This window comes from Siphateles boraxobius, unplaced genomic scaffold (assembly GCF_051911475.1).
Source record: "Siphateles boraxobius isolate OS27281-9 unplaced genomic scaffold, OSU_SipBor_1 48, whole genome shotgun sequence".
In the NCBI taxonomy this organism is placed as follows: domain Eukaryota; kingdom Metazoa; phylum Chordata; class Actinopteri; order Cypriniformes; family Leuciscidae; genus Siphateles; species Siphateles boraxobius.
Window position 1 is genome coordinate 8,586,858 of NW_027509119.1, and position 26,712 is coordinate 8,613,569.

The 26,712-nt window shown below is 39.8% G+C and overlaps 1 protein-coding gene across 2 annotated transcripts; it reads right to left on the bottom strand.

Moving 5' to 3' along the window:
- Positions 1–1,311: 1,311 nt before the first annotated feature.
- Positions 1,312–24,914, bottom strand: myoz2a (myozenin 2a). Of its 2 annotated transcripts, XM_077201929.1 has the most exons (6): positions 22,420–22,623; positions 20,667–20,753; positions 11,935–12,101; positions 11,690–11,804; positions 5,238–5,421; positions 1,312–3,078 (listed from the first exon to the last, which is right to left on the bottom strand). In XM_077201929.1, exons 2-6 carry the CDS (start codon positions 20,746–20,748, stop codon positions 2,832–2,834), a joined length of 795 nt encoding a protein of 264 aa, XP_077058044.1. In that variant the 5' UTR covers positions 20,749–20,753; positions 22,420–22,623; the 3' UTR covers positions 1,312–2,831. The 2 variants fall into 2 exon arrangements, with proteins under 2 accessions (XP_077058044.1, XP_077058045.1); XM_077201930.1 differs by lacking the exon at positions 20,667–20,753 and having other exon boundaries at positions 22,420–24,914.
- Between the last annotated feature and the right edge of the window lie 1,798 nt (positions 24,915–26,712).

Sequence of the window (26,712 nt, forward strand, 5' to 3'; positions counted from 1 at the left end):
TCTGGCGCTTTGGGTATTCTCGTTCCCATGGCGTCGATGGACGCATCGTTGAGTTCCCTTCGTAAGGGAACGTCTCAGGTTACTATTGTAACCATAGTTCCCTGAGAACAGGGAACGAGATGATGCGTCACCCTGCCATACTTCCTGCATCCCTGTGATCGGCTTGCTTCGGCAATTTTCGAAGCTAATGCCGGTTTGCACCGGATGTGCTTTTATCATATCCTGGTCATTACGTCACCCGCCCGTGACGCTCATTCTTTCCATTGGACTAGTTGACATAGATGCTTCAGACGCAGTCACGCTGGGGGCGTTCCCATGGCGTCGATGGACGCATCGTCTCGTTCCCTGTTCTCAGGGAACTATGGTTACAATAGTAACCTGAGACGTTCTCACCATCTCCGAAAAGCCAAGCCAAAAAATTATTACTTTATTACGAGCTCTGTCACGTTCTCTCTTTGCCAGCAGATTCAGCGTTTGTTTAAAATAGGAGATTACGCGGAGGTTTTACGTAGCCTATGCACAGGCGAGTGACACATGTACACCATTTTCGGCAAAACCCATCCCACTAGTTCTAAAATATTAACACTTATAATAGGCCTACCATAGTGAATCAGGGAAAAACATGTTTTGGAAGAAGGATTATTGATGTATTGACTCATTATTTAAATTTTGTTAATTTTGAACAAAAAAAGTTACATAGTATACTTTAAAAATTAAGTCAAGAACTCAAGGGTTCTATACAGAACCACACTACCCCCCCACCCTAAACTATAATTTTCAGGTTTTAAACAGCAAAGTATATAATCTGTTATGCATAATGTAAATAATAAACCACTTCCCTCCTTAGCATCCCACAAATCGGTTTCCAAGATCAATTATTCAAAAATATTTGACTGCTGAAGGTCCTCGCATGTGATGCAAAATGTCAAAGCTGCTTCTTATTCACCTCGTTTTCCCTTTTATGCCATTGCATCTATTTTATGCTAAGCACAGACCCAGCTGAGTGTAAACGGCCTGAAGTTGAGCTGTGATGGACATGTGCTGTGCCCATCAGCGGCTGTCTGATCGAATGCAAGAGACAGCAGCCTTACAAAAGGCAAGAGAATCATCGCTCATCTCGGCTGCGTCCGGAAAACAGATACAATTTGTCAGCCCTGGAGACTCTAACCTTGATAGTGAAAAAAACTGACACAAGCAGTGCAGTGCGTACTGTAGTCATGCACTTCTGGATTCTTATTTACTACTAGTGCATGCATGCTGTTTTTATGCCAAAAAGCTACTTTTGAATTTTTTTTTAAATGTAAACACAAGTTCATTGAATGCTTTGTTTATTCAATCATTAAAACAAATGTTGATAAATACATATTTACAGGTCTATATGGGCAGATTGGCAAGCCCTTCTAGTCTTTGGGTTACATTAGCTTAGTGAAATGGTATAGATCAACATTAGGAGACATTTCTAATAATCCATCAGAAATCAGTCACTGCGTGCCATATAATAGCCTTTCTTCAGTGTCTTACGTTTTCAGTATGCTAAATTTACTTTTTGTTTACATACATTCCAGGTGTTTTACACTTCCAGCATATAGTTTGGAATAATTAAGATTTTTTTTAAAGGTTTTTGAAAGAATTCTATTCTGATCACCAAGGGTGCATTTATTTGATCCAAGTATAATTACAATTAAAATACCTGATTTCTATTATAATATATTATGTGCAGAATTTTCCACATCATTACTCCAGTCTTTAGTGTCACATGAACCTTCAGAAATCATTCTAATATGCTGATTTGCATTGGTTCTTATTATTATCATCAATGTTGAAAACAGTTGTGCTGATTCATATTTCACAACTTGTATGTCTTATTATTTGTAGTTGTGTTTTCTATTAAAAGTTGTTTGCTATGCTAAGCTATGATGTAATTGAAGGGCAAAGATTTGCCTCCGCTAGCCTGCTATCTAACATTACAGTGTTGATGTAGTGTTTACTGTAGCTTTTGTAAGCTCTTGCATTTGTACAGTAAGACTGTTCACCGCCCCTTAGGAAAGTTATCCATGATTTTGTAATCGATTACTGTTTTTATTACCATAGTTTTCCAACAAATCTGATTAAACGGTGGACATCATATCTATAAGGAAAATATAAACATACCACTCTGAAATATCCTGTGAAATCCATGCTTGCAAAGTCCGTGCTTGAAATCTGTTCTCTGTTCAGCAAAATCCTCTTGTTCGTTAACATTGTCAGGGTCTGAATCAGGCTCGAACTGGTTTGAAATTGACACCATCCTTATTTATTTTTACACTAGAGAACAACATGCGGTTATGAAGGGCATTCATAATGTATTTTCTGAACAATCAAGCATGAAAACATATTCTAGTACACCACAAAAACAAAATCAAGACTTTGTAAAACGGCATAATATGACCCCTTTAATTTCTTCATCTTTTATAGTATTTTATACTTACCACAAACTTTGGAATGGTAGTATATCATGCTTTCCACAAAAACCAAAAAACAAAAAAAATCAGCACAACTGTTTTCGGCATAAATAATAATAAGTAAATGTTTCTTGGGCAGAAAATCAGCATATTAGAGTGATTTCTGAAGGATCATGTGACGCTGAAGACTGGAGTAATGATGCTGAAAATTCAGGTTTGCATGACAGGAATAAATTACATTTGTTGTATGTTTTGAAAAAAAAATGTAGCCTTGGTGGGCATAAAAGACTTCTTTCAAAAACATTAATGATAGATTAATAATTTTTCCAAACTTTTTACTGGTCGTGGGTATTCCAGTGATAATGAGGTTCACAAAAACAAGGATAATGCTCAGAGGTCATCTGACTCCGGGATAAATGTGGAAGACATGGATGATATGGGCTCAAGGGGGATGCTGGGAAGTATCAGAGGAGCACTGTCAGCAACCCAGCCTGAGGCGGTTCTGTTGAAGGTGGGCCGTTTGACCCCGCCAGGTGCTCTGGCCATGGGACTTGGAATGGCGTGGCCGGGTTCCACATCAAGAGTTTTAACAGGGGCTTTGGGTGCCTTGCCGAAGCCACCAAATGGAATAGCCACCCTTCAATTAGAGGAGTGACAGTTAATGAGAGCTTTATGGTTTTGTAAGACAACACAACAGAAACAATCTTACATCAAAAAGAGTAGCATACTGTACAAACCGCAACATTTTAGATCATTTCACCCACTTAATCAGATTATCTTGCTGACTGGCTTTAATTCAGATACTGCTGGATGGCATCTTTCCGCTCATTAAACATGTTCAGGCAGGTTTCCATATACTCAAAAGTCAACATAGCACAGCATTTGTAAACCATTTTATTTTTGTAATTTGACATATTTACATTTGCGAGAGAATATTCAAGAGAAAATGGCCCATTATTATTTTATCCACTGGGAATTGGTTTGATTGTGAAAATTGGGCATTATACTAGAATTGAGCAGTGCAATTAGCTGAGCATGATCTGTAGTAATGTTATGCTAAGGATACGTTTGCACGGCAACGATGTACTAACTGACAAAAAATGCTGTATTATGCTGACAGGCCAGTAGGTGTTGATGTCAATTTGTAAAGAAACATTACGAGCTTATAGGAACCTACGTCATTAGAGAACGAACGCCATGCCAGAGCTAAAGCAAATGTTCAGATTTTGATTATAATTTTTTTTCTTCTGTGTATTGACACAAATTAATTGTTCACCACAACAATATTAATGTGCACTAAAAATTAAATTTTGGGTCAATTTTGACTTTATGACGACTTTAAAACTATTTTTTTAAAATACTGAAATAAAGCTTAAATAATATAAAATAAAAATACTAGATATGTACTTAACTTTATTAATGCAAATTATAAATAATTAATTGGCAACTAACTGATATAAAATAAGTTTAAGTTAAAGTAACGTACAAAAATAACAAAAACTGAAATGTAGATAAATTAAAAAAGAAATAAATAGAATTCTAAAAAAAAAAGAATAAAAATGACAAGCACATGAAAAATACTAAAACTGAACATGAAATTAAAATGAAATATAACTTTAAAAGTTAATTCAAAACATTAAAGGAGCTGTATGTAAGAAATGTATTTCAATTAATCATAAAATGGCCCTGACATGTCACTAGACTTTAAGAAGTATATCACTGACAACATTAGTCCGGCCAGGATATTGTCATTTAAAAAGTGAAGTTGCAGCCCTCAACTGATGTTGATGTCGTCATGTTGTGTTTTGGTCTGATGCGCCACCCTCCACCTATCTACCAATCACAAAGTCAGTAGTGTTGAGGTATCCGGGTTGCTTGATTACTTGATGTAAATGGACATTTCAAATATTCATGACAGTCGAACAAAGTTATGTATGTTCGTGCAAAGTAACGTTACGTTAGCTCATATGGAGGAGGTGGGTCATCGAATTGAAAAGGTAAGGAATTGTTTGGGTAATAAAAACGGCGAGTCGTCATTACTAACTTTAGCAATGCATTATCAGAGCCCTTTTCCCTGTCATTATGATGAGACGTTGAGGAAAACAACATTAGCACGCCCATTATTGTTTATCATGCAAGTTCTACTGCCAAAAATAATAGAATGACACGTTATCTTTCACATCACATATTTAAGCGTTATGGACGTGTACTGCAGGGTAAGTTAAAAAATACAGCTGAGCTGATCGCTTTCACTTACAGCGTCAGCTAAATGAATAGAGGCTTGTGCTTGTACTTACGTTAATGACAGATACCTACCGTTACAAGTTAGACTAACAGCTACTGTTCTAACAATGTACTGTCACATATGAGCGTACATCTTTACTATTATATTTGGCTATAATCGCCATTAGTACATTTTTGCGATATTTAATTACTTTGCAAACATCTCTCATTTGAAGCATAAACATAATTAACAGAAAAAGCGTCTTGTAGCAGCCTACGTTCCTGCTGTATCCTGCAGCCTATCTGGAAACCTCGAGTCAGGGGGGAGGGAGAGGGGATACACCGCTCTACAGTCATTTGAAAGTTATTGCAGTACAAGTTTTGGCCACATTCTTACATACGGCTCCTTTAATAAGTACTATAAAAGTATATAAATAACACTTGTTTAGCAGTTTCCATTTTTTAAATATATTATGCGCATAAATGAAACACAGTTAGTCCAATAATTTAATTAAGAAACAAAATGTTGTATGGTTATTTAGATTTCTTACAAGTTTTGAGTATAGCACAAACCTGTTAAAGCTCTTATATTGAGGTATCTCATGCCGGGTTTCAGGTTCAGGCATGCGGGCGACCAGCGTTTCGGCCAGAGAGGGGTCACTGATGAGGGCCTGCTCCCAAGGGGACCGGTAGGATCTGGGCATTGCTGTACAGTTGAACTTCTCTGCTGGAACATCCTTCAAGGGACCACCATAGCCTGTTGAAAGCATGGGGGAGAAAAAAGTTTTATTTGACCATAAGGCATAAACATTTACAAGACATGCTGAATGATAAAAATGCTGATAAAGATAAAAACGGAAACACTTTACTTAAAGCCCTTATATACAGTATAATGAATAATAAAAAGCATTTTGACATTATTATGCCTTATAATGCACCTATGATCTCATGAATAATTGTAACCATAGTTATTATAATACTTATCTATTCATTGAACACACCTTTAGAAAATATAATGCATTAAAACGCATGACAAACAACCAATTTCAGATGCAACAAGGAATCTGCAAATATAATGCACTTTAACTTTGGTTACAATTATTTATGAAAAGATATTATGCATAATAACATTCATTATGAATACCTTTACAATGCATCATACGTAAAGGCTTTAAGCAAAGTGTTACCAAAAACACAGTTTGGGATTAAAAGACTGACATCTGAAAGACATCTGAAAAAAACAACAACAAGAAGTGCTCATGTGAAAAAAGTGGCAGGTACGAAGCATGTATCAGAAAATGAAAAATGAGCATTTAAAAGAGAGAAAAGAGAAATGTGGAGCTCTCTAATTGAATTGTTACTGGTAAGAGTAAGTTAATCCCCCCTCAGTTTACTGTGCTTAGGCTTCGTTCCCCAAATGTAATATAATAAGAAAGAAAAGAAAGAGCAACCTCTGTGTCACTTCGGTGTGGCTTTATAACACTCGTGGCAAAGGAGATTCAAGGGAACAATCTTTAATAACTCAGAAGAACAGGAGAAAAAACAAAGCTACTATACTAAACATTGATGTGACCAAAAATGAACTGATAGAACTGAGGGCCCTCATCCAAACTCGTTTTTAAATCATTATTATTTTTTTTTAAATTGAGTGTTCATCGTAGTGGTCTAAGACTCTAGGACTTTTGTTGCACTTGAACCACGAATACACAAAATAAAACTTGACTAGATTCGAGGAGTTTTGTGGTTGAAATTTGAAAAAGTAACAAATCCTTCTCTCGCGGGTCAATTTGACCCCCTTAGAAATGAATGAAATGCGAGGAATGCTTCAGTACACATAGAAAAACCGATAACACTCACAATTCTAACTAAAAATGCTAAAACTTACTAAAAAAAAAATAATAATAAAAAAAAGACACGAGATTTTATAGTGTCTACATGTGTATCTGAATGCATACTGAGTGAACTGACTTTAGGACCCAGCGGAACAGCTCATTTGCTCCAAATAGAGCTATAAGGCCATCTAGGGAAAGTGGAAATTTCATGTTATATATTTTTTCTTCCACAAGAGGTCGACAAAGACACCCAATGTAAGATATTTTGAGCTGAATTAAAAAGTTATGCATGAAATTTCGTTATTTTGAATCTAAGTTGAAAGAATGTGCATCATTATTTATTGATAAAATCTAGTAATTTAAAGATGAATCACATAAAAAATCTCCCAAAAATACCATCAAAAAGTAGAAAAAAATTTTGTCCAAAAGAAATTAAATAAGCTTTATAGACAAAAATTTTTTTTTTTATATATTTTTAGACCTTCGGGTCATTTTGACCCGCAAGGGAAGAATTTGTTACAAAACGCGAGGGAAGGGTGAGTAGGATGTCAAGGATGACATACACCGGGAGAGTAATAATCAACGTAACACAGGAAACACAGTGAAAACAGAACCAAAACAGAATATAACAGATTATACGTTACACTAATATAATAGAGTCTTGAAAGAGATTAAAGCAAGACAATAAAGAGTTCACACATGTTTCTCACAGCTCATTCTCATTTTGGACCCCTTCTCTCAGAACTTTCTCAGTTGTGTTATTTCTCCTAAGGAATTTTAGAAGAAACCTGCATCTGAGACACAGTTGATACTAAAATGAGAGATTTATGAGAAGTCTCCTGAGCTTTGTAAAAGCAACCACTGAGAAATAAACATTTCCTCTGGTTACAGCCATGGCTCCTTTTATTTGACCAATATTATATTATCTGCGAGTACAGTTTTTTTTTAAGTTTTAAGATTTGAAGTACACTACAAGTGCACATTCAATACAATTAAGTCCAATTCTTTTTCACAAGGGTAGTTAAAAAGGGAATATTACATTTTCTGAGGGTTTAGCTCTTTAGCTTATTATACTTCAGTACCTTTTGGTTATTGTTATTCTGTATGGATAGCTAGCACACTGTTAGCTACTGCTAAGGTATTGTTAGCTTCTACAGTGATATATTATTATCTGGTCATCATTTAATCTGCAGTAAAACACTTCACAAGGTTCTAAATCATGCTGTGGAGGGACGGAGGGGGACCCTTCAAAAAGAGTATACCTCAAATCGCTGGCCTAGCACCCCCTTAACAGCAGTTATATAATGTGGGTGTTCTGTCACATATCACCCTCATACTGTGGACAATCTCCTTCCTGAGTTTATTGGCTTCAAGGAAGAAATGCATATTTCAATGCTGAGGGTCTGGGCAGTTCAACGGGCCTCAGAGAAATGATAATACAGCAGGGGGGATTTGTTTTTAGACACTGTTTTCATGGGGCAGTGCTCTGACACATCAAGATGCTGATGAGCTATGAAACATTTCTCATTAGGAGGCAATTTATGCTTGCTGACTAGTGGCACAGGAAAAGAGTAATTTGCTCAAAAATATCGAAAGATAGGGTTAGTGAAAAATATTTTAGACTTAATTACTTTCTTTGTAATGCATTTACAGGTAACCGCGCAAAATATGCCATGTCAAATCAAAGTTCAGTTTTAGTCTAATGATGTCCAGCCTAGAAAAATTAACATCACATTTTATTCAAATTTTATACTTTTTATTTTATTTTTATTTTGTAAGCGTATTGTGTAGTTGTGCTTGGAGACAATTGTTTGATTTTTGAAATCGCAATGAAACATGCCAAACTGTGTGGACATAATTTTTGGTCATACAAAGAGATTATGAACACATGCAAAAACAAGAGAGAACCAATGACATAATAACTCATTATGTTGTAGTCAATGATTTTTTTTCATGTGAACTTTTTGTTTTTCTACGAATTTAGTTTTTGCATAGTAAAAACACCTGTAACCATAGTTTGCCCTTTTTTGCCAAATAATTTTGTCAGATAAATATTGTTCTATATAAAATATAAATATATATTTCCCCCTCCGGATATCACTTTTAAATGCATAGCGTGAAACCAGTGGCTGCTCTCTCTCTCACAGTGAGACTTTGTCATATATTAATCTTGTTTATTTATGATCAAAAATTAATCTGCCGGTCTTCGTATAATCCCCTGCCCATCTTAATGAAGCCTGAAAGACACTAAAATAGCAGGAAGTACGGTAAATGTGTGCTCATCCACCAATCTTGGAAGTATGGCCAAGCCCCAAGGCTAGACCAGGGAGTTATAAGGATAGGATCTGTTTAGGATGTTATCATGGACAGCTGCGTCTCTGTGCCACCACTTAAAGGACACAGGAAACACTTAACAAGCTTCCTGTTAGGACACTACGGACACTGTTCACACAGGAATTCAATGCTCAAGATGTAAATGATGTAGTGTGCAGCATGTTACAGTAAATGCTATATACTGTATATTAAATGCATCACAGAAACAGTACATTAATAATAAAAGTTTAGATTCATTGTCACGTGTAAGCTCTTTTGGTTTCGGTTTCTCTGTGTTCTGTTCCTAGTGATGATTATTATGTAATTATGACAGGTTTTTATTTGTAGCACCCTCTATTGGCAGATTTTGACATTATTTGGTGTTAATCTTCAGAATATCCTGTTGTCTATGGCTGAATCCGAAATCACCCCCTAAACCACCACTCATTCACTATTCCCTACGTTAGTTCACTAATACGGTTCATTTGAAGGAGTGGATGAAAACAAGTGAGTGAATTCGGACAGCCGTTGAGCGTACATCGGATGTACAATCGTTATTGCAGTGCAATGTGGGATTGAATGAGTGCACTCAATAACGTCCACAGTGGTTTCGGACACCAATACACATGGCTGTCCCCTCAAGTAACGCCCTATTTGAGGGTATATGGAGGGATTTCGGACTCAGCCTATGTGTTCCATACGGAGCCTCTAAAAGGGACATGGTGATGTCAATGCTTTTGCGTTCCCCCGAGAAACTTTGCAAAACTTTGCTCGCAAAACCTTTTTGACATTGCAAAAGCGTTGAAACATAAATTTTTTCCTCCCATCTCATATTTTTTTCCACCACCATCCTTTACAAGGGCTCTGTAGTATTAAGTTCTGTTCATTGCATTAAGCAGTGTCAAGTCATAGTCAAAATGGGGGATGCTAGACCATTTAAAGGTGCACTATGTAAGATTTTTGGATCAAAATATCCAAAAACCACTAGAACATTGTTATATTATATATTTTGTTGATTTGTGTACTTACATGATACCAAATGCTTCTAAGCATGTTTAAATCAAGATTAATAACCAGTTTTAACCAGGACAGTGCGTCACCTATCAATGACATCATACCCGCATTACCCTGATTTCAGGTTTTAATCTGTAGCAACCATGGAAACACCAAAGACGCTTTACTATATTATGAGTTTTATTAGACAGGTCAGCCAGTGTTTGGATACATTCATAGACAGAAAACTAATCATTGTTATATACAGTAGCTCAACACAGTTAGTCTTTTTGTTTAAATTTAGTTATCTTGATTTACTGTGAGTACCATATTTTACCATGCCTAATATCGATCTAGCTCACTGCAGTGTGCAGTCTCATATACTAGCCGCAGAGCAAATGCACAGAGTAGCATTATAACAACTTTCAACACACTCAATTGTATCTAATATGATAAAATGCTGCGTTACCCCACATACGCATGACTGGAGGAGCGGAAGCGGTCTGCGGCATAATGAAATCTCCACTGCTCTCGAGCTGTGAGTTGTGTTCATCTCTCATTAGCAATCGCTCCAGCAGCCTCGTTTCACTCCAAAGGCTTTCGTAACGTTAATAAATCTTCAATACATTACCAGTCATTCATGAATATGATTTCTGTCCGAGTCCCGTCGTATTCTCCACCGACTGTAGAGGTGAGAACAACAACTCCCATGATTCTGCGAAATCAAGGCGCCATCAAGCTACGCCTTTGTTTTGAATAAACGACCTCTAGTGGCGAAAAATTACATAGTGTGCCTTTAATTGGCAAATGTCAAAATTCTTCCGATAACGTTCATCAGGGTTTTGGGATGACTGACGCATGTGTGTGGGAGTGCCTGAGTAGTGAGAGGGGATTTGGAACCATACCAACAAAGTTTGAGGTCTCTACGACTTGTGATGTCTGTTGCCCAGACACTTTAGGGCAGAGTTCTTTAACCCTGCTCATGGGGACCCACTGTCCTGGAGAGTGTAGCTCCAACCCTAATTAAACACACCTGAACCAGCTAATCAAGCTCTTCAGGATCACTTGAAAATCACATTGGTGTGAAATTCAGGTGTGCTGAAGCAGGTTGGATATAAACTTTGCTGGACAGTGGTGCTGCGTTCCAGTCCAAAATTGTCATGCCCTTCACTCGCTAACTTCCCTCCATCTCGTTCACTAGGATGTACGTCATTGCTTACGTTGCATGAGTGCTCACTACTGGCGGAAACTGCAATGGGCTGAACTAGAACGTCCTAAGCCCTTGATCACTTGATTTATTATTTACAATTTTTTCCCTTTGAGAATTTGTTTAATGCAGCATCCAAATGTATATAGATATGTTTGGGTTGTTTTAAAAAAAATCATAATTAATATATCATAGAGTTTTTTTGGTGGTGGTGATTAGACGAGATCTGCGGTGACGTCACAATCGTGTTGCATTGTGGTATATGGAGCTGCCTGAAGTGTACATATGAAGTAGAAACGCTCCCTCGGTCAAAATCGACCGAGGGTCTGTCCATATTAACTTCCCTCGTCCACTTCACGAAGTGGAACGCACTTCAAAATGGCGGCAGGGATTCCCCCAGAGGGGAAGTGCTTAGGGAAGTTCGCAAGTGCGTGTCTACAAGTGGACTGGAACGCAGCTTCAACCCTAATCAAACACACCTAATCAAACTCTTCACAAATTAACAAATTCAGGTGTGCTGAAGCAGGTTGGATATAAACTTTGCTGGACAGTGGGTCTCCAGGAGCAGGGTTGAAGATGTCTGTGTTAGAGCAGAAAATTCACAATTGGCAAAAAAAGCATAAGTACAATGGGGTTTCTGCCCCTTTGGTCCTTGAACCCCTAAAAAAAAGTGGACTAACCTGGGGCAATAGTCTCAGGGTTGAGTGTATTGTGTGCCTGGTCAACTCCAAGACAATTTTCATGACTTAAAATGTTTGTCATTTCAGCACTTGGGCCCAAAGAAATGGCATCAATCTGAGAAAAGAAAAACGGAATAGTCACTACAATGAGAATATGTGGTTATTTGAATTGTATATAACCACAATCAGACCTTCTGAGCTTTTGGACCACGGACTCTGTGTTCTATGTAACAAATGACACTTACACTGTGTTGTGTGTTGGCTTCATTCTGAATACTTTCAAAGGTGTATTTCTCTGAGCGCTTCTGACGCATCTTAAAGAGACGGGAGCCCCTGTTTGATGCTAAGGAAAGTTCCTCCAACATGATTTCCTTTGGTGCGCTTACTTTTCTTCCTAGATCCATCTCGGCTTCTGTGGAAAAGAGTAAAAACCGAGTAAGTTTAAATTAAGGCCTAATGATTAGAAAGTCAGACTGGTAACCCGAAGGTTATGAGTTCGATTCTCAATACCGCTAAGAAATGACAGAGGTGCCCTTGAGCGAGGCACCAAACCCCCAATCGCTCCTCGGGCGCAACAGCAAAATGGCTGCCCACTGCTCTGGGTGTGTGTGAGACCACGTTTGCAGTGTGTTTGTTCTCTACTCTCTACTCCTAATGTGTGAACTAACTTGGATGGGTTAAATCCAGAGGACAAATACAGAGTATGGGTCACCCTACTTGACCATCACATGTATTTTAAATAATCAGTTGTGCAGCCATAAGCCCTATTCGGACGGGATTAGTTTTACAATGGTATATGGAGTACCTATATTTCTATATATATATATATATATATATATATATATATATATATATATATATATATATATATATATATATATATATATATATATATAACAGTTAGGTCTGGTCGAACAATGTATCAATCAAATTCAGATTGAATAAATGTTGGTAATAGGCACTCACCTAATGCTAAAAGAAGTTTCCCTAAAAAGTGCTTTTGTGGAAAAAACGTACTCGGTTACTAACGTAAACTCGGTTCTCTCTAGAGAGGGAACAAGTACAACGTAATATCTTACGCTATGGGAAAAACCTCTTTTCCACGAGATACTGAAGCCAAAAATTATCCTTAATTTTGAATTAATGTAAAACGCTGTGCGGCAGCATGCAGACATAGGCAAGCCGGCTTGCGCGCCTATTTGCTGCCCTGTGGCGACAGCAGCAGCCTATCGAGAGAGGCCCTGCGTGACGTGATACCCAATGAGGGCGCTTCGCGCCCATTTCGTCACGTCCCGCCAGAATAGGCGTGGCCTTGGCCTATAAATGCGCTAGACAGGCTGATACAAACTGGTTTTCATCACTAAAGCGAACCAGCGCTGTTGTATGCACGGCAAGATACGCAGTACTCGTTCCCTCTCTAGAGAGAACCGAGGTTACGTTAGTAACCGAGTACGTTCTCTTACGAGAGTATCTCTCGTACTGCTTAATATCTTACGCTATGGGGAACACAATGCAACAAGCCGTGCGTACTGGGATCCGACACCAAAGTCCCAAGGGCAGTGGCCCGGTGCTCATATAGTGCATAATCACCGTAGACCCACAGAGAGTCGGAGAAGAGAGGCTACAAGCATCATTCCCCATGAAATAGCATCCCACAAGAGCTAGTTATGTTAACAGTGTTTCACGCAGACAGGGTGAACGTGTTCAGCATGAACTGGGTATAAGTACGGGTTATTCAACACCAATGGAGCTGTACTATCGATCAGTGAGCGATGCACAAGCAAAACTCAGCATTCTGCGCCGGCACAGCTGGGCAGATAGTACTGAATTCTAGACCGACAGCAGCTTGGCCTGTAAGGCGGGAACCTCTAGGTTAGGTTATAAAACCTTATAAATGTATACGGCGAGGCCCAGCCTGCCACCATACAGATATCTTGCAAGGAAATCCCGCTAGACCACGCTCACGACGAGGCCACGCCCCTCGTGGAGTGCGCTCTGACACCCAAAGGACACTGCAGGCCCTTAAAAGTGTAAGCCAGCGCTATGGCATCGACTATCCATCTGGATAGGCTATGTTTTGATGCGGCCAGTCCCTTGGAGCGTCCGCCAAACAAAACGAAGAGCTGAAGACAGACGAGCGGGACACATAAGCTCTCAGTGCCCTGACAGGGCAGAGGAGACTCGCATCCTCCTCCTCATCATGAACCGGGAGGGCGCACAGGGAAATAACCTGGGCCCTGAACGGTGTGTTGAGGGATTTGGGCACGTACCCATGCCTTGGTTTGAGTATGACTTTTGAGTCATTAGGCCCAAACTCCATGCATGACACGTTTACTGAAAACGCTTGCAAGTCCACTACGCGCTTGACTGAAGCGAGAGCCATAAGGAATACCATTTTGAGAGACAGATATTTCATGTCTGACAAATGGATTGGCTCGAATGGGGCACCTTTCATGGCTTCAAAAACCATAGAAAGTTCCCACACAGGGACTGAGGAGGTGGTCTGGGAGGATTCAGTCTCCGAGCTCCCCTGAGGAATCGCACGACCAGGTCGTTTTTCCCCAGTGACTGGCCAGACGTCGGTTTTGCAAACGCCGCTATGGCCGCCACGTATACTTTGAGCGTGGATGGGGTCCTGCCCTTATCCAGCAGCTTCTGAAGGAAGGAGAGCACTTCCGTAGCCCTGCAGTTTGCGGGTGAAAAGCCCTGAGCTTGACACCAGGCAGAGAACACCGATCACTTTGAGGAATAGAGCCGTCTAGTAGACGGGGCTCTAGCCTGCGTGATTGTGTTTAACACTCCCTCTGGGAGGTTAGCGGGTACCCGTTGATGGCCCATGCATGTAGGGATCATAAATCCGGGCGAGGATGCCAAATCGAACCCTTTGCCTGAGAGAGGAGGTCTCTCCTCACCTGTATCGGCCACGGGGCAGTGCTGGTCAGCCGCATCAGGACTGGGAACCAATTCTGGTTCGTCCAGAGCGGAGCCACGAGCAGCACTGGGCATCCGGTTTCCCTGATTCGTTCCAGCACTTGAGGCAGGAGCGAGACGGGGGGAAAAGCATAGAGGGGGCAGCGCGGCCATACATGGGCCAACGCATCCCTGCTCTTGGAGAAAAAGTTCAGACAGTGACGCGTCCCCCGTTTTCTTGGGACGCGAACAAGTCCACCTGAGCTCTGCCGAATGTCTCACACAGGAGTTGGATCGTCTGCGGGTGCAGGGACCATTCCCCTGCTGGGACATTGTTTCTGGACAGACAGTCTGGTCCCAGATTCAGGCGACCAGGCACATGCGCTGCTTTCAGTGAAAGCAGGTTGTGCTGAGCCCAGACCAGGAGGCGTTCCGTCAGCCTGTAAAGGTTTCGGGACCTGACGCCACCCTGGCGATTTATGTATGCCACCACTGACATGTTGTCCGACCGGACTAAGACGTGGCGGCCTTTTATCTGGGGACAAACGCGCCGTAGCGCGTTGTCGACTGCCAGCATTTCCATACAGTTTATGTGTAGGAGCTTTTCCCGTTCTGACCACTGGCCAAAGAACGGTCTGCCCTCGAGCAGCTCTCCCCATCCCGAGGTGGAGGTGTCCGTGGACACCACCGTCACACTCGAGGGAGTCCCCAGACTCACGCCTGACTGACACCAGTCGGCTATTTTCCAAGGTTCCAGAGCCGAAATGCATTTCATGTCGACCCTGAGGCGAAACAGACCAGAGGTCCATGCCCGGGGTGGAACTCGCGCTTTCAGCCATAACTGCAGTGGGCGTATGAGAAGCAGGCCCAGCTGAAGTACCGAAGATGCCGAGGCCATGAGGCCCACCATTTTCTGAAACCTTTTGAGCGAGACTATAGAGCCGCGGCGAAAGGATTTTGCGGCGCGCTGAATGTCCAGTTTGCGCTCCGGCGACAGACATGCTGTCATAGACAGCGAGTCCCGCACTGTTCCCAGAAAAGAGATTTTCTGGCTGGGAAACAGCGAACTCTTCGCCCAATTGACTGTGAGACCCTGATTCTCGAGATGCTCGAGTAATGTGGTTCTGTGTTCTATGAGCTCTGAATGTGATCGAGCTAGAATCAGCCAATCGTCCAAGTAGTTCAAAACCCGCATGCCCTGAAGTCTCAGGGGTGCGAGGGCAGCATCCATGCACTTCGTAAATGTACAGGGTGCTAGGGATAGGCCGAACGGTAGGACTGTGTATTGATATGCCTGGCCCTCGAAGGCGAATTTCAAGAATCGCCTGTAACGTGACGCTATTTGATTTTGGAAAAAGGCGTCTTTCAGATCTATTGACATAAACCAGTCTCCCTGGCGCACTTGCGCGAGGATCTTCCTGGTTGTCACTATTCTGAACTGGCGCTTCATAAGCACTCTGTTCAGCTGTCGCAGATCTAGAATGGGTCTGCGATCCCTGTCTTTTTTCGGTACCAGAAAATATCTGCTGTATAGCCCCCCTTCGCTCTGAGCCTGAGATAAAGGTTCTATGGCCCCTTTGCTCAGCAGTTTCCCTATTTCGGTTCGAAGTAGATGAGATACTTCATTGTTTACCGTGGTTTCGACTCGCGCCGTGTAACGGCGGGGATGTCGAGCGAACTGTAGCGAATAGCCTCTTTTTATAGTGTTCAACACCCATTCTGATACCCCGGGGAGCTTTGCCCACGCCTCTGCGTGAATAGCTAGAGGTAGAATGAAATCCGGGCTCTGGCCGCGGCATAGCGGGAGCCGCAGAGCTTCGGTGTGCTGAGACATAAACACTGTGTTTACAGTGTGCGAGGCGGGAGGCGTGCGGATCACGGCGGGCAGCCTGGTCGCGCTCGAATTCTCTATGACAGATTGTGGAGAGGGAGCGAGCGGGACAAACCCCATGGGGTTGAGCGTGTCTGTGAGGGAATGTGGGCGCGGGACAGCGGGCACACTCACTGCACTGAAAACACCATCGGCTTGTGCTGACTGAATGTGTGTCGGTTTCGTTTTTACAGAAACCGAGGGACAAGTGTCGTGTAGTGTTTGGGGGCACTGTTTTGTGGGCACATTCACAATTATTTTATTTTTTTTACAATCGACATGAGTCGATTTTATTTGTGCTAGTCTTGAACTGTGGCGGGCTGTGTCTGTGTGTGAGAATGGGCACTGAGACGTGGGCATTCTTACAACACTCATAACATCGGCCGTGGCCGGAATACCAGAAAATACACTCTTTTTTGGGATTTATCTGGGTCGCCGTAAAAATGGCGTTTGTGTGCAGGCAAGCGGGCTGTGTTACCGGCTTGTTTACTGCGAAATACACTGGAACAGTCACATTGTTTGGAACTGAACGAGCGAGAAGTTTCGGTGGAGTCTGGCCGCGGCGAGACTTAAACACCGTGGGTCTTAGCTGACTGTATGTGTGTTGGTTTCGTTTTACAGAAACCGTGGTACATGCAGTGTGTAGTGTTTATTGGCACTGGGTTGTGGGCACATTCACTACATTTAATGCACAATTGACATGAGTCGACCTCATTTGTGCGAGCCCTGCACTGTGGCGGCGGGCTGTGTTTGTGTGTAGAAATGAACACTGGGCTGTGGGCATTTTTATTACAGTCATAACACCATTGGCTGTGGCCGGAATACCAGAAAATACTCTGCTTATATGATTTTTCTGGGTCGCCATGGAAACGGCATTTGTGTGCAGGCAAGCGGGCCATGGTACCGGCTTGTTTACTGCAAAATACACTGGAACAGTCGCATTTTCTGAAACTGAACGAGCAAAAGTTTGGTGGCAGTCTGGCCGCGGCGAGATTTATTTATTTTTTTAATCTGCTGCGAGAGCTGGGATCGAACACGTCTCTCGTGCAGATAAGAGAGCGTCATCACAGTTTTGTGTGTGTGTTGGCGTTTGTTTGCAGGCGTGCGTGTTATACAACAGGCTCATTACGGCAATATTGAATATCAATATTGGTTGGCGGGGCGCAGCGGCCGTTGTCCGTCAGCGAGCAACTCGAGTGAAGCTGGCGGGTGAACCGGCGAGCTTTCGCGGGCTGGAGATGGCTCGGGGACCCGCTCAGTACGGCGCTTTTACGGCGCGGCACTACAGCGGACGGAAGAGCAGGGTCTGAGAAGGATGCCAGGCGAGTCCTCAGAGTCACCATGGGCATCAGCTCGTAATGAGGGCATTCGCCGTCAGCGAGCGCGAGAGCCGCGTTATCCTCACCCAGGCAGGAAGCGCAGATGACGGTCCCCGTCGCTGAGTGTGGCTTGGCACTAGGCGCAGGGTCTTTGCATCTTTAAAAAGACGCAGCTCTTTTAGGAGAGAGAGAGATATACAGTGAGAGTGTGAGTCGCAGCGGCGAACACACACTCTTGGCAGCGAAAGGATATAGACGGCGGAAAGCGTAACAGGTACGGCGGCTGAAGGCGGCGAGGTGAAGGCCAGCGGCTTCAGGCTCGAAGGCTCGTCCCTCAGAAGGCTTTCTGTCAACGGCGCGGCTTCTCACTCCGGATCCAGCGATGCAGTAGTGCTTCGCTGAAGAGATGAAAATCAGTTTGTATCAGCCGGTCGAGCGTATTTATAGGCCAAGGTCACGCCTATTCTGGCGGGACGTGACGAAATGGACGCGAAGCGCCCCCATTGGGTATCAGGTCACGCAGGGCCTCTCTCGATAGGCTGCTTCTATTGCCGCAGGGCAGCAAATAGGCGTGCGAGCCGTCTTGCCTATGTCTGCATGCTGCCGCACAGCGTTTTACATTAATTCAAAATTAAGGATAATTTTTGGCTTCAATATCTCGTGGAAAAGAGTTTTTTCCCATAGCGTAAGATATTACGCAGTACGAGAGATACTCTCGTAAGAGAACTTGAATTTTGCCACAGAACGCAAATGAATGCTTTTCAAGCGCTTTCCTACTTGAAAAACCACAGAAAACTACTTTTAAACAGGAAATGACTGAATATTTACATACATATTTACAGCAGGTCTATTCGCACAGGATTAGTATTACCTGTGGTCATTTTTCCGGACCTTTTTACAGAAAGGTAAAACTTGCCGTAATCTTTACTGACATTGTCCGTAATGATTACCGAGATATTCGGACGGGACTAAAAAACAGAGAAGCTCTGGTAATAATTACTTTACCCCACCTCTACATGTTAAACTAATCCCATCCAAATAGGGCTATACATTCTAAACCACAGCTGTCAAAAGGGGGGCCCGTTTACACGACACAATTAAAAAAAGAACCAGAAAGCATTTTATGCGTTTTAGCCGTTTTTAGTACATTGTTGTTGTGAAAATGTACCCTCACTTCCTAGAGGGCCACAGCCCTGCAGAGTTTGGCTTCAACCTTAATCAAATGCACCTCATCCAGCTAATCAAGTCCTTCAGGCATGTTTGAAAACTACAGGTATGCGTATTGAAGCAGGGTTGGAACTAAACTCTGTAGGACCGTGGACCTCCAGGAACTGAGTTTGACACCCCTGTATAAACTGTGTGTTTATCAAAGCAGTGTTCCTGATAACTGATCAACAATTCAATTTAGTTGTCAGTTGCCTTTAGCAGAGGCCCAAATTGAGTTATCGAAGGCTGTAATGCAGGTCACTCGGGGAGCTAGGCATATTAAAGGATGAAAATTTATCCAACTGGTATGTTCTTACAGCTGTCAAGCATCATCTTGCCGTCAGCCACTGACCGATCAGTTGTCCGATCCCCGAAATAGAGTTTCAAACAGACAACTACAAAAGGATTAGTTGCTCTCGGTAGTTATACATCTCTACGGATTCGTATTTTTAGCTGTCCAGGGTGTGGTTAATCTAATCACTATACAAATGTGATTACACAAATCTTAACAGTATTTTAATGTAACATATAGCGACATAATGTGAAGGCCGAGTATGGTAACCCATACTCAGAATATGTCATCAGAACTTAACCCATCCAAACACATTAGAAGCAGTGAGTAATGAACACACACACACACACACACACACACACACACACACACACACACACACACACACACACACACACACACACACACACACACACACACACACACACACACACACACACACACACACACACACACACACACACAAACACACACACACGCACGTTTACTTAGCTATCTAAAAGGGAACATTGTATAGACATAATTGTTTTTTATACTGTACAAACTGTATATTCTTTCCCCTAACCCTACCCCTAAACCTACACATCACACAAAACTTTCTACAGTGTTGCATTTAAAAAAAAAAAAAAACTTTATTTTTAGACCGGATTTACAAATGAGGACGTCCTTAAAGGGAGGTTTTTGGAGATTTTGTCAGGTTTTGGTTACCTCTACAAATTTGTCCCCAAAATATAGTTAAGTATAGGCACACACACAGACACACACCTGGAGCAGTGAGGCCTAAATGTCTAAATGTACTATAATTAGCTTGTTTGGGTTTACAGTATGTTTATATTACTAGGTTTATATTAACTTGAAAGCCTTTTTTTTTTTAAAAAGAAAAGAAATTATTTTATCCAGTAAGGATGCAACAAGTAAATACTTTTATGTTATGAAATATTTCTTTTGAACTTTCTATTTACCAAAGAATCATGAAAAAAGTATCATTGTTTCAAGATATATTAATTAGCACATCTGTTTTCAACATTGATAGTAAAAGAAATGTTTCTTGATCAGCAAATCAGCATATTAGAATGATTTCTGAAGGATCATGTGACTGAAGACTGAAGTAATGATGCTGAAAAAAGTTACATTTAAAATTCATTAAAATAAGTGCATCTTTGATAAGCACAATAGATTTTCTAAATACATTTTAATATATATATATATATTTATGTGTGTGTGTGTATATAACACACACACACACACACACACACACACACACACACACACACACACACACACACACACACACACACACACACACACACACACACACACACACACACACACACACACACACACACACACACACGGTTAGTAATAAATCAATGGTAGTACCATCAGTGGCATGGATCTCTCTACAAATAGCAGCCGCCTGCATTTTCCTCTCCTGTGTTGACATCAGAGTATGCTGAGACATGCTGTCTGTGGGAAACAAAGTTAGGGAATGTGATTCTACAACATTTTGCCCCTTGCAATCTCACAGATTTTCAACCACAACAAACAAACTCATAATCACATTCATAGTCCAGTGGGTGACATTTATTAGCCCTGCTGAAAGGCTGACACTAGCACATCCCTTTAAATAACCCAGAGCGACTAAACATGACGTGTGAGGAAAGGCATTGCTCCCTGTGTAGTTCTGCAGGGGACTGTGAATCGATATGCCTGATATAGACCCAACTGGACAGAACATTGCAGCCGAAGGGTGTGATGTCACACCGTGCGGGATTACCAGGGAAAAGGTGATAGTTTGTGTCCACATCCATTACTGTGCTGTTACATGCTATTCGCTAACCATGTTACTAAAGACTGTAATGTCTGATGGAAAGCTTCTCTAACAGGGCTGAATTCGCATTGTTACCGTTGACTAAAACTATTTAAAAAAAAATGTATTTGAATAATTGAAACAAAAAGCTGATATAAAATTAGATAAAAAACTTAAACAAAATTAGAATTGTTGCCATGTACATACCATGTACCATACTAAAGAATGGCAGCCTACTATGGTTCATGCCTAAAACATATGTAAAACAAAATGCAATATTTTGAAATTATGTGTATGTGCACTAGTGTACTTTAAATCTTAAAAGTATATTTAAAAAAATGTACTTGCAGATAATATAATTATGACGTAAAAGGCCACTTAAATGTGCTTAAAGAGAGTACACTAAGTGCATTTGAAGTCATTATTTTTTAACTATCTTTAAAAGTACACTTATTTTGATTGGTTGACTAACGTACTAAAGCACATGTAATGTACTTGACTATAATTTAAACTGTAGTTTGTTAATTAGTATTACGTTTAAAGTTAATATATTTTAAATGCACAAAATTTCAATTTCTTCATTTCAAATGTGCAATTGCAAATATAGGCCTATTTAAATACATGTAAAACATTTTTAAATAGAAATTACATTGAAGGATATTTTAAATTGACCATAAATGCAGTACATTTAGCAGTACACTTTAACAATATTATACAGAGAGTAGAATTCCAAGTGAAATCACATATAAAGATGTACAGGTCAAAATCCCAACTAATTGCATTTAATATAAATTTAAACTAATACATTTACATTTAATTGTAAATAACATGTAATTTCATACCAAAAAACATTACATTCAGTTAAATATATTATTAAAATATAAAATATATTATTTCCGCAATAAACACTCTATAAAATGTAAAAAGAAAGTCTAAAGTGTACTTCTTTTTTACAAGGGACCATGCCCAATTGGGTAGAGAGTATACTGTACTTTGACCTCAGTGTTTAGTCTAAGGCATTTTAGTTAATTCTCTCAATATGTTTTATTTGTTAAATACACAAACTACATCAAAATGGGAAACCAACCGCATGCACATATCATAAATGAACAGAATAATCAGTACAGGCTAATGCAGTTCAGCCCCATATGCAGTCTATTATGGCAGGTTACGATTGCGACCTTACCGTACTGCTTCTAGACATTATTATATATCGTTATATGTTGATGATGGCAGTCAGAAAAGTTGACAGACCTTTTTAACACACTGTACACACAACCCACACATCCCTGCTGCATAAACACCTGAGGCAGGGCTCCTTACCTGCGATGTGTCAGGTTGTGTCAGTATCCTTTAACAGAGGTATTGGGGTCAGTCTGGATCAGTGCAACCTGTGCTTGTTCCCTCTCTGACCAGGACTGAGGGACTCTGCTGGAGCGGACTACAGGGGAGAGGGGTGTCAGAGGGACGGCCAGCTGTTAGTCTGTCCGTTTTAACTAGCATGCGGTTATTAATAGAGCTGATCACACACAAACAGACATACGTTAACACTTTTGAGTGTAATGGACACAGCAGGTGTCTGCTCAGGTTATGACTTCACTGTGTTTGTACAGTTCATTCATTAGCGCGACATTCTTGAGTTTCAGTTCCAAGTTTTGGCTAACATGGTCAATGGCCTAGTTTCTATGATTTGTGAGCAAAGATATAAAACACCCGACCGTAGCATGTTCATAACAACACATTTTATATAATTTAATAGGTATCATTTATTTTAAGGTGACGTAAACATTACTGCATGTACTTACTAGTAATAACAGTAAATTAAGCATAATTACAAGTAACTAACCCTAAACCAAAACGGTAATTAATTAATATTACTCAGTACTTATTTGAGTAAGTACAATGTACTGTAACTACATCACCTTAAAATCAATTTAGTTATTTAAAACTTATTAACTTTAAATGTAATATTGATTAGCATACTACGGTTTATATTATAATCAAGCATATGTTAATCATCACATCAAAATTAGTGTACTTTAAAGCACAACAAAAGATTATTAAAACATAATGATGCAAAACGCACTTTAAAGTAAAACTTGTAAGTTGACATTATTACAAAGTGCACCTTTTAAAAGTGTACTTAAGTGTGTTAAGACACAAAGTCATAAAAGTGTATACTCCCTTTATGTGTTATGCTATCTGGATGTAATTTTTTTAATATACTTTTAAAATTTGAAGTTCACTACAAGTGCACATTCCATACAATTAAGTGCACTTTTTTTTAGTTCTTAGTTAAGCAAATCTGAGCCATTATCTGTAAAGCTTAGAAAGTCATAAGACTCATTTATGGTGTATGTGAAGTTACTGTACATGTTTTTGTCCAGCATAACACTCTCATTTCCTTCATCCTTCTCATAAACAACAAATAAAAATGTCACTCCCAGACACAGTATCTGTCATGTGAAGTAATCAATCTTTGGATCGCAGACATAAGGACATATTTTTTCAAGTGTAATCACTGATGTCCTTGTACTTTTACAAGCAATGAATATGTTTATATAAATAATTATTTGCAATATAACTGGTATGGCCGACGGCGCTGACTGGAATTTACATGTTTCCTCAGGGTATATCCCGAATAGCAGATTAATTGCAGAACTATTTTGAACAATTTCAGTCTTCAATGTCAGCAGCCACATAGTTTGGTTGTATGACAAGTACAAGCTCGGGAGTCGAGCCAGGACTCCCAATCCATTATATAACTAGACAGCAACTTGTTACAGACTATTGGGCTGAAAGCGACTCTCTCTAAGGCTATGCTGCATCCTTTTTCCCTACAAAAAACTCCACAAAGATTTCAAAAAACAACTATATGCAGAGAGATTTTTACACATGTTACTTTAATAGAAGTGCAAGCATGGTTTTATGTCAGTCACATACAAAATGTGGAGCTGTAGAGTGTAAATCAAACAAGCTACTTAATACTGAGCTATACTTGGGCAAAACAGTATAAAGTGAGCTGCTTGCTCCACTCTGTGTCAGATGATGCACTTGACAATTCAACAAATATCCAAACATATTTTTTTATCTTGACAAAACCATGTCAAATTTGAGCTTTCTGATATCCTTCTCAAAGAAACATTCAGTCATTGAATAAAGAAATATAAGCATGAACACCTCATGTATTTTTAAGTGGATTGAGAGCATGCATTGTCACATATGAGAACCCAGAGACATTCACAGCAAATAGCCTACATCTAAGGAATGTTCATTAAATTAGTTTTTTTTTTTTTTTTTTTTTTTACATTTATCAACAAATAGTGAATTTGTTTAAGTGAATCTGAGCCTGGGGCAACAGGGCATATGGTAAAGGGTCAGACCGGGTCACTGAAGAGTGATTTAATATTTTCTAATGAAGCTTATGTAACACACATGACTGTTACTGATTCAACAGTTTCTGCCTGATAGATTTGTAGCACAGTCAAAAAACTAAATGATTTTCTTTCTTTATCTAATTTTATGACTATGATTCTAGCTGTCATCACAACTGAAGCACCCTATTACTGAATTATTTGAATACAGTAATTTACAAAGTGCGACTAATTAAATACGGACAGTGCTGAAATGTGTCTAGTACCTACGTATTATAAAGACCTATTATGTATTCTTATTTCTTTAGCATGTATCCTGATCATGCATGTACTTTACCCCATTCATTAGTGCAAAACTTGTGAAAAAGAAGTAAACTTTTGTGAACTGAATGTGCACGTTTAGTGTATTTTAAATCTTAAAAGTATATTTTAAAAAAACGGTACTTCCAGATATATTAAAATTAGCCCATGATTTACTCAACCTCAAGCCATCCTAGGTGTATATGACTTTCTTCTTTCATATGAATACAATCCTTTTTTTTTTTACTGTAATTTACATGTTTCCTTAGTGTATATCCCAAATAGCAGATTAATTGCAGAACTATTTTGAACACGGTTCAGTCTTCAATGTCAGCAGCCACATAGTTTGGTTGTATGACAAGTACAAGCTTGGGAGTCGAGCCAGGACTCCCAATCCATTATATAACTAGACAGCAACTTGTTACAGAAATATTCATATTTAACACAAAGTAAAATTCTAGCTTCCTGCCTAACGACCATACGCAGTCTACTTGTTCCTAATGCGCAACTTATGAAACTTATGACGTCAGAAGTAGCGTAGTGCGCCATGGCGTAGTGTAAATATCAGCAGACGTCACATCACTCGCATTAGTTGCGCTTAAACTTAAGTTGAATCGTATGTTCGTTTGGCCGGAAGCTAGTTATTTTACTTCGTAAAGTTTTAAATATTAATATACAATCCTTTTGCTTCAGAAGGCCTTTATTAACCCCCCGGAGCCGTGTGCGTGTGGAGTTTGTTTATGATGGATAGATCCACGTTTTTGAGCTTCAAACTGATGGTTGCAATCCACTATCATTATAAAATTGGGAAAAGCCAGGATATTTTTTAATATAACTCTGATTGTATTCGTCTGAAAGTATAAACTCATATAGCTTACACCTAGAATGACTTGAGGTTGAGTAAATCATGGGCTAATTTTCATTTGAAAGTGAACTACTCCTTTAATGAAATAAAAGGCCACTTAAGGTATAGTTCACCCAAAAAAACAAATTCTGTCATTGATTACTCTCCCTCATTTCGTTCCAAACACGCAAGACTTTTGTTCATCTTTGGAACACAAATTAGATTTTGATGAAATCTGAGAGTTTTCTGTCCCTCCATTGACCGCTACACACAACTGCCACTTTGATGCTTCAAAAAGTTCATAAAGAGATCGTAAAACTAAACCATATGAATTGAGCGGTTTAGTCCAAATTTTCTGAAGAGACTAGATCTGATTCAATCTGTTCATCATATAAAGTTATTGAGTCTCTTCATATAATCTTGACTAAACGGCTCAATTAATATGGATTAGTTTACAATCTCTTCATGAATTTTTTGAAGCGTCAAAGAGTCAGTTGCGTAGCTGTCAATGGACTGACAGAAAACTCTCAGATTTTATCAAAAAGATCTTAATTTGTGTTCCGAAGAAGAACGGGAAGTCTTACGGGTTTGGAACTACACGAGGGTGAGTAATTAATGACAAAATTTTCATTTTAAGTGAACCATCCTTTTGTGTCCTTAAAAGACTTTCATGACTACTTAAGTGGTCAAAAACATTCTAAAGTTAAGCTAATTAAATTTAATAGAAATTTTAACTCTAACACATTTTCATTAAATTGCAATCAACTTGCAGTTAGGTCCACTTAAGTACAGTATATATATTTTTAAGTATATTATTTCCTTTTTTTAAGTATGCTAAAGTGTACTTATTTTTCACAAGGGATGCATATTCACTGATCAAAATTAGATTAGATTAGATTATTGTATTGTAAGTGTGAGTTTTTAAAAGCCAGTTGTAACACTCTGTCTATCAAACGTAGAAAAAATTATCTTACATAAACTCTATCCACTTTATACTCCCGCCTTCTGACTTTCACAGACCCTCATTCTGCAACATCATCTTTTCTGTCTTAAAGTATCTTTTTTTTCAATAGAAGCCTTAAGAATTTATCTTTTCTC

What these genes read in the sequence shown, in the direction of transcription:
- myoz2a (XM_077201929.1), bottom strand. Translation starts at nt 20,748, where the DNA reads ATGTCTCAGCATACTCTGATGTCAACACAGGAGAGGAAAATGCAGGCG. An exon ending in AAGCCAACACACAACACAGT is followed by an intron (nt 11,805 to 11,934) that starts GTAAGTGTCATT and finishes TTCTTTTCTCAG; the next exon opens with ATTGATGCCATTTCTTTGGG. An exon ending in CAATATAAGAGCTTTAACAG is followed by an intron (nt 3,079 to 5,237) that starts GTTTGTGCTATA and finishes CTCTAATTGAAG; the next exon opens with GGTGGCTATTCCATTTGGTG.